The sequence below is a fragment of the Pseudonaja textilis genome, chromosome 8 (genome assembly GCF_049901715.1).
Source record: "Pseudonaja textilis isolate UNSWEBS1 chromosome 8, rPseTex1.2, whole genome shotgun sequence".
Lineage (NCBI taxonomy): Eukaryota > Metazoa > Chordata > Lepidosauria > Squamata > Elapidae > Pseudonaja > Pseudonaja textilis.
The window spans coordinates 16,448,704-16,461,323 of record NC_141997.1 but is presented as its reverse complement, the minus strand read 5'-3'; the positions used below and the strand labels follow the sequence as shown (position 1 = coordinate 16,461,323).

At 39.3% G+C, this 12,620-nt stretch overlaps 1 protein-coding gene across 2 annotated transcripts in view; it reads left to right on the top strand.

Annotated features, from left to right (window-relative positions):
• Nucleotides 1-2,809: 2,809 nt before the first annotated feature.
• LOC113440852 (interleukin-5 receptor subunit alpha-like) overlaps nt 2,810-12,620 on the top strand; it is a 29,449-nt gene continuing 19,638 nt past the window's right edge. For both annotated transcript variants that reach the window (XM_087938410.1, XM_026707497.2), the window contains exons 1-2: nt 2,810-2,914; nt 4,649-4,750. In XM_087938410.1, the coding sequence (XP_087794536.1) occupies nt 4,678-4,750 (73 nt within the window). In that variant the 5' untranslated portion in view covers nt 2,810-2,914; nt 4,649-4,677. The remainder of the gene's footprint in view (nt 2,915-4,648; nt 4,751-12,620) is intronic.

The window sequence follows — 12,620 nt, the reverse complement described above, 5'->3', positions numbered from 1 at the left end:
CTCATGTTACTAGGTACCGGTCCGTGGAAGAATAAATAATCATGAAACCAGTCCCTGGTTCGAAAAAGGTTGGGGGCTACTGCTTTAAAAGGAGCTGCTGCAGCACGGTTTCTTCCTTGCTTTTCCGGAACTGAATTAAAGAACTAGAAAGACTGCTGCCATGTCCTGTTCTTCATTCCACCCACTATCATAACATGCCTACCGTCCCTGTCCTATTGTTTCTTTTATTTTTCTTATGTATTCATTTCATGTATTCATAACTATGTTTATCCTTATACCTATTATCTTGTAAGCAATTGACAAATCAAATAAATAAATAAATAAAATAAATATCTATCAATTTTCTTTTTCTATTTTTTTTTCTTATTCTATATTCCTCCTTATTTTCTTTGGGTTTCTTTTTATCTGATATTTGCATTGTTTTATTTAGTTAAAATTTCTTCAGTAAAAATTATATTTTAAAAAAATAGAGAGGCTAAAAAGCCATTTGTCAGAAAGACTGTAGTAGTAGATTCCTGACTGGGCTGAAGGTTGGGCACCATGAGCTCCCCCAACCTTTTAATTTTATGATTGTATGAAATAGATGAGAAATAATCTTGTTGGATATCGAATTAGTCTAATTTCATATATATCATATTAACCTCTTTGCCCCGGGTTTACCCACCCAAAGTTCAAGAGTGGCCCCTCCTTCTCAAAACAGTGTGATTCAATCAATCAATCAATCAATCAAAATAGAGCTGGAAGACCCTGCACCATTTGAGACAGTGCTGGGATTCAAAAAATTTTACTACCAGTTCTATGGGCATGGCTTGATAGGTGTGGTTTGGTGGGCATGTCAAGGGAAGGATACTATAAAATCTTCATTCCCTCCCTGCTCTTGGGGGAAGGTTACTGCAAAATCACATTCCCTCTGCACCCCGCTAATCTGCTTTCCACCTCCATTCTCCTGTGAGGGCAACAAAAGAAGACGCATCCGATCAATTGGGACTCGGGAGGCAGAGAATAGATAAGGGTGGGGCTAGTCAGAGGCGGTATTTGCCAGCTCTCTGAACTACTCAAAATTTCTGCTACTGGTTCTCCAGAACTGGTCAGAACCTGATGAATACCACCTCTGATTTGAGATAAGTGACTGTCCAGTCTCTTCTTAAAAAACCTCCAGTGATGGAGCACCCACAACTTCTGAAGGCAACTTCTGTTCTACTGGTTAATTGTTTTCACTGTTAGGAAGTCTGTCTTTAATTCCAGGTTGCTTCTGTCCTGGATTAGTTTCCATCCATTGTTTCTTGTCTTGTCTTGTTAGTTGTTCTGACAATTCTGCTACTTATTCCGTTGCTTGTTAGTTCTTATGTAAGTTCTCAAGATCCTCTTGCTAATGGTGGATATCAAAGCTACTAACTTGGGGTCTATGCTGTATATCAAGTTAAGTTCCTTGATAATACAGTATATCAGGATTGGTCAGCCCTCTGTCTCCCTCTTGTATTCAGCATTCTTCCCAACTGGGGACATTGTAGTTGGATTTTTCAGGTCTAATTGCCTGTATTATTGGAATGCTTGAATCAGTAAAGTCTTATCTCATGTGCTATGAATCCACAATCTATTGCAGATGAATTGTGAATTTTACAAATTGTTCAATAAGTGGAACAATGCTTACTTCCAAATAAGGATGTGAAGCTTGTCATTCCCCTGAAACCAAAATTAGTATTCATGTAGACATGATTCAATGGGGAGTATTTATGCTGGATATCTATGTAACTATCTGATTGAGATATATAAATCTTTAATAGTTTCAAATAGAAATGGAGCTGCCAACAGTATGTTATACAGTAGTTATTATGCTTCTCCTTTTATACTTTTTTCCCTTTTTAGGCTAAAGAAAGTTAATAAACTGAAGTCTCTTTTCATTCCAAATTTTGATCATAATTATATGTTAACAACTGACCGTTGCAGAGCACATGCTCTTTTTCTTTCTTAGCTGAAGTACTGTGAAAATAGGAACTCTGAAAAGAGGAAATGTGTATTCTTCATGAAGCAATTATAGATATCACAATTCCCTGAAATGTTTTTTGACTATCATATTCTGAATCTTTGGTTTTCTTTTTGCACAGTGAGACCTTCCCTGATAGAGAATTTTAAAAAGTAAATAATGTTGTAATGGTCAGTTTAATGTGGATAATATAGTACAATTTTTTGGTTTAATCGAATGGGTTACTAAAAACATTGAAACTGACCACTACATTTTGTCATTAGAGCGTTCTTTTCTTGCTTATGAACTAAATATAAGAGAATGGCAAGTCTAAATCAGCTACATCAGTATGGTCCTGCTACTCCAGAAGGAGTAGGTTGCCATATTGCTAATTAAGAAGCCCATTGTTTCAGTGCAGGCCTGAAAGACATCAATAAATTACTATTTGATGTACTATGAATAAATACAATGGCCTATGAAAGGATTCAGGCAATTTTTAATAGTTACATGCATCTAAGAAAAAAGATATACTATGGGTGGTACATGTCTTCCGCAGTCTTGGATCATCTATGTATACATCCACATATACATAATATATGCATATAATTGTGATCAAAATTTGAAATGAAAATAGGCTTCAATTTATTAATACACCTAAGGAAAAATATATACTGTATACACTGTACATACATATACATATAATATACATATTCCACCCAATGTGTGGTATGTGTATTCATCACTCTTGGATCATTTATATATACATTTCCATATCCCACAAAAAACAAACAAAAGAATTCAACCCTAACTTTAATTAACTTCCCCTTTTTTCTAAACAGGAACTTACTGACGTAAGATTGATTCTGAGAATAAGAATCTGTACTCTCTACAACTGTGTTCTTACAATTTCCCTGAAACAATGTTTTCCTTGAGGCCTGATAAGATAATAAGGTAAGTAAAACTCTCCATCCAAAAGATAATTAGATGACAACAGATAAGTAGATATCACAGGTAAGTTTTCACCAAAACAATTGCTTAACTGTAAGCCTAATGGTTAGACTGTCTCCATGGTCAAAAGCTTTACCAAGTAGACTTTCTTGCCTTTTTGTTAGCATGGTAATTGACAGCTATCGTACCTCAACCAACTGTAGTTCTCATTCTCTTATCATCTAAAGTAATCTGGGATTTCTAAACCTCCTAAAATGTCTCCCAATATAATATACACATACTTCTATCTTTCTGTCAGTCTTAAATGTCCCTGATATTATTTTCTCCATCCAATAAAAAACTGTTCTCCCTTAAACAGACTCCCCTATCTTTCCTCTTTACTTCAAAGGCTATCATGTTATAAATGCTACCTTCTTCATGACTGCATATATGTGGCTGGATCTATACTTTCTTATTTATATGTACTTTATTTAAAATAAACCATAACAGTAAATTATGTGTATTGTTTGACTGTTGCCTTAGTATAGTTATTTTTGAATATTAGATGGTAAGTAGAACGTTTTCCTATTTCTTATTAGACATATTATAATTATTTGCTATATTCATCAGAATTAAGAAATGGAATGACACTAAAGAGTTCCTGAATTTTCTGCAGTTGTGTTATTTAAGAATACGTTTATACTATATGGATACCAAAACATTTTTGGTAATGCAAGGGGTTTGAAGTATGTATTCTATTAAGATATCCTTTGCTGTCACTGCTCACGTAAAATCCCATGCATTTTTGCTTGGAAGTAAACTCTTTGAACAAACTATGTTTTAATTTTGCAATCCTATAATCATATACTTTTGAATAGCTCATAGTGAATGTAGAGATGTATTCAGTCCTTGAGACTGATTCAAATATGTACTGGATATTATTGAAAGATACCATACCTATTTGAAGAATTATGTAGCTAAGGAGACCCTCTTTTTTCTTATGGAAATTTGAAGTAGGGATATAAAAAGTTCTAACAGAATTTCTTTAATTTGGGCTTTTGTCTCAGAAAATATATCAGGCTAACATTTATCTGGCTATCCTACAGTGATTAGGGAATTGTACTTTTAGAAATGTAGATGGTAACTAAATGTCAACTGTTTGAAGGTTCCCCCTAGCCTTATTTAGCTGCTAATAAATCTCATTTAACTGATATGGAGAAAGAAGACAGCAAATTTTAAAACTAGATGATTCAGAAAGTATAAAAAAAGAACTGAAAGTAAAGAGACAAACTAAATAGGACAACAGACTTTTAACCAAACTGGAAGCTTTATAAGTAAACATAAAAATATTGCAGATCAGCTTCTATTGCTGAATTCAATCTCTTGCTAACTTTTTCCAATTCCTTCTTTCTCCCCATTTTTTTTAAAGACATGCAACATTAAAAGTCCAGAAATCAAAAGTAGAATTTCTTCAAATCAGCTATTATCAAAGCTTTATTTTGTTCTTTGTTGAAAAAAAAATCATTTGGAAGTAATTATATCACATTTTGTCACATTATAAAATAGTGGGGTCATATATTTTTTGAGCTGCTGGTATAATTATCTAATGCCTTGAAAAGTACCTGTTGTCTATCATAGAAATCTTCATTTGGACTGATTAAAACATTGCACGTTTTATGCAATATTTAACAAAGTAATTAAACAATGTATAGACTTGGAAACTTTTTACAAATAAACAGCTAATTTCTTCCATTCTAGAATTCTTTCCTGTATACACAGAAAATAAAATGGAAACCATTCTAGGATTTAGTCACATGAGCTGGCTCATTGTATTCTGCTCTACATTACATGTCACGAAAGGTAAATATGTTCTTTAAAGATGATTTTCAAGTTTTTTTACATTGCAATTTTATTCTAAAAGAGAGGGGACAGAAATTGCTAATCAGTTTTCTTGTTTTAATATTATTTATTGTTTTATCATAAAAAGTAAAATATAAAACAGAAAAATGAACAAAACAAAAGCAAACAGTCAACACTAGAAACAACAAAAAAGAAAAAAATAGTGTACAAAAATGAGGAAAATTGATCAATGTAGGATCCAATGGGTGTTGAGAAAAAAAGAAAAAGCTGTAGGTTTGCTGCCCCTTTTATACACACATACATTCACGTGTGTGTGTGTGTGTGTGTGTGCGCGCACGCACACTTGTGTGTGCATGTATGTGTGTACATGCATTTGTGTAGCGTGTGTGTGTGTGAGAGAGAGAGAGAGCAGTCAACAGGTTAAGCTAAACATTATATTCCTCTGTTAACCATCAGTTGTATTTAACACATGGAAAACCCACAGTTTCTAGTCTCTTATAAAGCTGTTTAGTCCATTATCTCTAATCAAAGCAGTTAATTTTGCCATCTCCACTAATTCAGTCAATTTCAAAATCTATTCTTCAACAGCTGGCATTCCTTCTTCTTTCCAAAGTTTTGCAAGTACAATCCTTGCAGCCATCACCATGTGAAGGAATAACACCTCAAATTGTTTTTCAATTGGCTTGTCCATCATACCTAAAAGAAACGCTTCAGGTTTCATAAATATTTGTATCTTAAATATTTTCTGCACTTTCTTTGTTATGTTTATCCAGTATGTTTCACATATTTGCAAGACTACCACATATGATTAAATGAACCTGGATGTTGACTACATTTCCAGCACTTATCAGAAATCCCTCTGTACAATTTAGCTAGTACCAATGATGCGCCATTTCAGAAAAGTTTTCTTTCAAGCTATAATTAAATGTAAATTTTAGTCCAATGGACTAGTCACTTTTCTGAGCCAATAATATCAGGAGCTATGACGACCTGATAAAACAATATTATTCTCTCTCTCTCTCTCTCTCTCTGCACCAAGTATATGCTGGATGGTATAAGGACTGCTGCCTTTAGGATTCTGTGCTTTGGTTGCTCCAGCCATGCTTCAACTATCTTTAACATTAATTGTGTTCAGAAATGTCTGGCTTTTAGTGAATATGGGATGGAGTTTATTGATATTCATACAAGTTTAATACAATTACATAGCAGATATGAACAGATTTATAACTGATGAAAGTCCAGGACCACTAAATCTTCTCTGATATATCTAAAACTCAAGTTATTTTTAGAAGGTCATATCAGATTCTCCCTATATTTCCATTTCTTCATGAATTTTCATTATTAAAAACAATATCAAGGAATGGCATCTATCCTGAACTTTTAGGGTGGTTAATACTTAGACGTGAAGAGGTCCAACTTAAATCAAAAATCTAACAGAGGAACCAAGTTTCAACTTTCTGCCCATGTTTTATCACTACTTGGGAGTGAAAGCCCACCTTTCATGTGCTACATTTTCAATGACAAAAATAAATTAATGAATGAATTAAATAAATAAATTCAATAAATTTTAATTAGAACAAACAGAAACCTTATTTTTGTCATTGACCAAAAAACGCTCCAAAATTAACCCTTAACATCAAAATTATTGGCAAGCATTTTTGAGAGAAGCTAACACATAATGTAGCAAACGTTTGCTATTTTTAGAGGAATTGAGTTGTCCTCATTGCCTAACAAATAATGCAAGTAAAAATTGCCTGAGTGCCATAAAAATCTTTAAAAGGGCAATTAACTGTTGGCAGACATCCCTGTAGAAATGACAACACAGAAAGACATGAGCTGTAGTTTCTATGGCACTCACGGCAAAGGGGCAGCATTAAGTTTCATATGAGGTTCCCTATATTTCCTTTCCAGCACAGCTATGGGAAGAATATTAAATCCACCACAGATGAGGCTCTACTGAATTTGAGGATTGTGATATGATGTAAATGTGAAACTGGTTTAGGCACTAAAATTTTGTTATTATATTGTGAGAAAAAGCAGTGATCTCTGTTTGGCCTTCTATATCTAAAATCCTTTTCCTTAATATTAATCTGGTTTGATCTGGCCCTAAAATTAAGATGGAATCCCTGAAAAAGTTGTATTATCCCAGTTTCAATCAATCAAAAGAAATTTAAAAATGACAGATTTTTTTCTGCATCCTGTACAGAGGTGGATTTATAAGCTGTACAGAAGCAGATAGATAACTCAACAAGACGTCCATAACAAAGTACATTTATTGGTTCATCAGGTATTCTCATAACTCACATTTGTGATGAAGTTCTTCTTTAATGACCAATCCTTTGTATATCTGCTTTGTAGTAAAAGATAGTTATCTCCTAACCCATCTCGTAGCGATAGAAAGCAGCTTCCATGAGTTAGGGAGTTTAGGCAAAAGTGAGGGAAACTCCCCTAACCCATTGAGTCAAAGGGCATTGGGAAGCTGTTGGAAAGGGGGTTGTGTAGGCATATGCCCATGTAGAGTGTCTTAGTGGATGTCTGGTGGTTGGTGGCGGCCATTTAGGGTGTCCTAGCGACAGTGTATTGATTGCCGGCAGCCTTTTAGTCTGGAACGGCATTCTTGTTTTCGATGGTGGTAAATGGCATCGGAAGGCTGTTGGAATGGATGGTGCTAAGGCATTTGCCTGGGTTGGAGCCTGCATCCGATCGACACTGACAATTCCTATGATCCCACAACCTAGTGGAGATATGATGGCCACTGGGGTGTCTACAGGGCCACCGACTGACTCAGAGAAGAGAAAGACACGTGGGGCATTATTTCCTAGCAAGAGTAGGATCTCAGCCTCTGGATCTAGAGCGGGAAAGTAATGAGCCATGAGACCTCAGGTGTTGCTATCTGACTGCTGTCGTTTGGTATCCCATTGCATTCAAATACGGGCAGTAGTGGGAACCAGGAACTTCCATCCAATGACTCTATGCAGAGTCCAGTAGCTTTCCTCCCTGCCGTGCTTCTTGGTCCATGGCACATTGATACGGTGAAGGGAAGTTCATTCTTTTGCACCTCAAAGAGGTCGAAGAATGCAGGTCTGGCCAGAGTGCAGGTGCTTTGAGTGTCTATCCACACGTACATTTTCACGGCATCTTCAGGGCATCCTTCAGGGTACACTTTGGCTAAGTGAGTCGGAGTGCAATGCTGTGCAATTGACACTCATCCTTGGTTTTGGTTGAGGTTTGGCAGTCTGACAAAGACCCCTGCATGCTTCTATGTTATGTAGAGGCTCCTTGTCTGAAGGAGGGTTACGAGGTATCTGCGGTGGTGGCTTGGAGTCTGGATGCAGAGCGGTCAGGTGTTGGTCACTATGACATAAGTCACATTGCACCTTGGCTGTGCAGTACTTGGATGGGTGTTTGGATTCGCAACACTTGTAGCAGTACTGGTACTCCCTTAGCAATTCTTTTCGTTGGGTCAGTGATTTCGCTGCAAACCCAGTGCAGCTGTTCAGCAAGTAATGAGTGTGGTGCATAGGACAAAACTGTATTCTCCTTTTGTTCAGAGATCTAATTTGGTGTGGATGGGATGAAGTCTCTCCCCAACTGTGTGTGGAGGAGGAGTTGATCTCTGTTTTATGGACAACCATGAAGGGTCTTTCCCTGGTAGTGTGCACAGGGCCTGAGGGCGGTACATGGTTGCAGTTGTATCTTCTATCATTAGAAGGACTAACAGCTCTGAGTCCATGGGGCTGGTATGTGTTGCACACTGTCACCTGGTGGGACACAAATTCTTCAGGAAGTATGAAGGGTATAAAGCGGTGGCAACCCTTGGCCATGAAGGTGTCAGACAACTGGAGCCACTTTTCAATTAGCACCTGCAGAAGGTTTCGAACAATTTTGTTCTGCGTGTCGACGTGATCGAGACAGGTGAGTGCCAGTAAGTTGGGATCCCATTGTGCCATTCTCAGCTGGACAAGTATGTTAGCGAGGCCTATGATTCAGTGTGGCTTGTCGATACAAATTTTAGGAAAATTGTTAAGGCTATCCAAGAGTGTTGCTTTTACGTCTTCAGAAGTGCCATACAGTTCGTCAAGCCTTTTCTATGATAACCATAGGGCAGTGGCCAGATCCCCAAGTGGGATGCATAAAGTGCCCTCGGTATGTCGGCAGACTGTGGTCCTAGCCATGCTATCAAGTGTCCAAATATTTCATCAGGGTGCCACCTGAACGGGGCGCAGGAAAAGTTTCTTCCATACTAGATACTTGCCGCCTGGCTTGTCAGAGAATCTGTGAACTCCGTTGGCATGCAAATTTATCTTTCCACTCTGTACAGCCAAGTTTCTCCAGTAATCTTCAGCATTTTCTGAGTTGGGGGGAGGTATTGACATAGAGGGTTCTCCCCCTGGATTCTTGTAGGGTGGGTTCAGGTTGTAAGTCAATGACAAGTTGTAGTCTTCATCCCAGTACTTATGGAGGATGTTGTTCTCCTATACTGGGGACGATGGTCGAGCGTCACACTGATGTGTAGGCTGGGCGTGGTTACCTTGTGGTGCCTGGGAGCTGGATGGTATTGAGGTTGTGGCAGGAATGCTGCTGCCTGTGGATTGAGTGTGGCAGTTGTTGTTGATGGCATGTTGACACATGGAGAAGTCATAGGCACTGGTGGGCTATGTTGCTCAGCCAGCAGGGCGTGAGACATTGCAGTAGGGTTGTTGGTGCTGGGAAGAGAATCTCAGAGCTTAGTAAATAAAACATCAATTGGGGAAGGTTGCTGTTTAGGTCATACAACATCAGTTGCGTAACTGATGTGTAGAGTCTGTGGTTGAGATTCATCTCTGTGCTTCCCTGGTTGTGGGAGACTGTTAGGCAACTGAGGTGGTTTAATCTGCTCATTTCGAAGTGAGTGCTGCTCATCCACATAGGCCTTGACCCGTGTATCTGGGCTCTCTTCTCCCAAATCTTCGAGGTGGAAGTTGAGGGAGGCAGTGTTGGCCAGCTTCTGCCATGCTGTGGCCCGTGCTGTTTTCGCTGCCATCTCTCTTTGTCATTCAAGTAAGTCCACTTGGACCTGAGCTTTGACTTCTGCTGCTTGTTGATTGGCCTGAGCTTTGGCCATTTCTGCCTGTTGTTTGACCATTTCTGCTTGTTGTTTGGCCATTTCAGCTTTCTGCCATATCACTTCTGTCATAATATGTAAATCTGCCTCTGCTGCAGCAGCTTCAACTTGGGCTTCTATAGCTCATTCAGCATAACTTGCTGCTCTGGAGGCCTTAGATGCACTGCAACAACAGGAGGATGTTCTGGAAGGATGGTGAGAGACACTGGAAGCTGCTTGCAATCTAGCTGGTTTGAGATGGATGGAGGAGGCTTTCTTTGAGTGGTGGAAAGAAGCTGCTTGTGATTGAAGATCTCTGTCGGATGTGATCTTCTCCCTCGGTATTTGCTCCTTCTGTAGCGCAATGAGGAGCGCAGCCTGGAGGGAGTTTCTGCCTTCCCGAACACTGTCTTCACGTTCTTTGTTTGCCTCCTCAAAGAAATGAATGTGTTCCTGGAACTCTGGGTCTTCCAGGTTCGACTCTATGTATTTAAGCTTATTTTCACTGATCTCTCCACCATGCGAGGTGCTCTTCTAAACTCCTTCTGAATCAGGAAGGGACTCTTGAGGGGCAACTTGCTTTTGGGGGTGTCACAGATCTTGACCAGCTCTGTCCATGCATCTGCATGACGGTGATACTGCCTTTCCCAATCCTCTCTGAAGCATTTCACCATGGGTGAGTTAAGCTTCCTATGCTGTCTTCCTATGCTGTAGGCCTTCTGAGGTATCGCGGCTTCTCCAAAGGGTTGGACAACTAAAACTGGATTTCGGGAATCAGGCTCCATGTTTACAACAAGGGTGGGTGGAGGAATCGGTTCTTCTGGTACATCATAGACATCTGTCATGGCTGAGGAAGTTGCCATGCTTCAAATTGGCAAAGGAAGAACTTTGGAAAATTTTAGTGGTTTTCCGTGTAATTCCCTTTTTTTGTACTTGGGGGCGCTGCAAGCAGGTAGCAGAAAGTAGAATTGCTGCTGGGTTTAATACTTGAGCACATAGGTGGCACTGCAGAGTCTGGGCGATGCTAGCACAGCAGACAGTATGGCTGCTTCTAGGGTGCATTGTGAGCTTGCAACACTAGGGGGCCCTAGAGGTTGTGTCGCAAAGTCCAAAGACTAGAGGGCTGAATGCAGAAATATGCGTAACGTAGTCTGAAGACTTGAGGGCAGAACGCAGAAATATTCCTATAATTGTCATTTGCTTCACAAGGTGGCAGCAGAGGATCAGGAAGACGCTGTTGCTACACCCATGTTAGGTTGCAGTTACTCTTGGAACCTTTGAATTAAGTTGATTAAATGGTCCACAACAGTTGCAAAAAGGGATTATCATTGGATAAACACTCTGGTCAAATATGAGAAACTGTGTAAAAAAAATCAAACTCTGGGAAATTTCTGTTTGAGCCCCAGATGTAGCTGTGGGCTGATTTGCTTAGGTCTATTGGGTTGCAGTTAATGTTGGAACATTTGAATTGAATTGATTAAATTGTCCACAATAGTTTCAAAAAAAGGGATTATCAATGCAAACACGTATTGGAAAACTCATGGAGATTTTTCTTTGAGCCCCAGGTGTAGCAGTGGGCTGAAGAGAAAAAGGGGGGGGACTTCCTTGCCCACTCTTGAGAAAAAAAGGGGGGGGGAAAGAATGGTAAGAATTATTTGACTTCACTGTAAATTTCTTCTTGACCACCAGATGGGGATGTAGGCTGCTTTACCAAGATGTGATGTTGCCCTTAAGGAGAGGGGTGGTTGGGTCCGAAAGGTATTTATTTCTAACTCGATGGAATTTATCTAACAAGTAAAACAGTTCAGAGGGTTATATGCAATGTGTCTTGTTATACTTAAATTTTTCCAGCATAGAAATAAGATGGCCAAACTCTATGCTTCATGAGGAAAAGGAAATTGTTCTTTGCTCACATAGCTTACTTGCTGGAGCTTTGATTTATAGCCCCGATAAAACTGGCCAGAGAAGGTTTTACAGCCTTAGTTATAAATGGCTGGACACCTAGTGGCAAATGCTGGATAGAGAAAAACACATCCTTTGTCTTTACTCCAGGACACAAGCTAGTTTGCTAAATTGGTTTTCTTTGAGTTAGTTCAGGGAGAGATGAAATAAAGGAAGCTGCTTGTCTGTCCCTTGAAAGATGGGAAGTTTGCCTTCCCTCTTGTTATGTAAATTGAGTCTTTGAAATAGCAGGAAGACAAGTTGAGCAGAGAAGCGGGGTGGGTGGGTTAGAAAGTTCTCTTTGTTTGTAGCATGTGGGGGAATTCCAACCTCTCCTGTTAGGAATGTAAGTCACCTAACAGTTGGATTGGAAATATATAAACCAGGATAGACATTTTAATGCTGTTTCTTTAAGGGAATGCTAAAATTGTAATTGGGTGTGGTTCCTCGAATGGTCATAAGATGGAGAAGAGTCTGCTGCTAGGTGTTGGGAGAATTTGAAGAGGATTTATGTTCATGACAATGTCCTAAAAAACCCAGTTTGGGGCTTCCGGTTTGGGTTTCTTCAGCAACAGACCAAAATCCGCGATTGTGTGCGGTTTCAATCTGTGCTCGCCACTGGACCACCCCGATCCTTTGAATTCAGGGCTAAAGCCACCCCATAGAGGTGGTGAAGAGGGGGGAGATTGCTAGCCGAGTGGAGGGGAGCAACATTTCTCCCCCCTGGTCAAAACTCCCTTTCCCAAAGGCGGTTGCAGCGGTGGTCAGAAATGGCCACCTCAAAGAAGAACCCGACTGGATAAATTTGTGCAGGAGGAAGACAAAGAGGAAAGCAGGACAGACCAG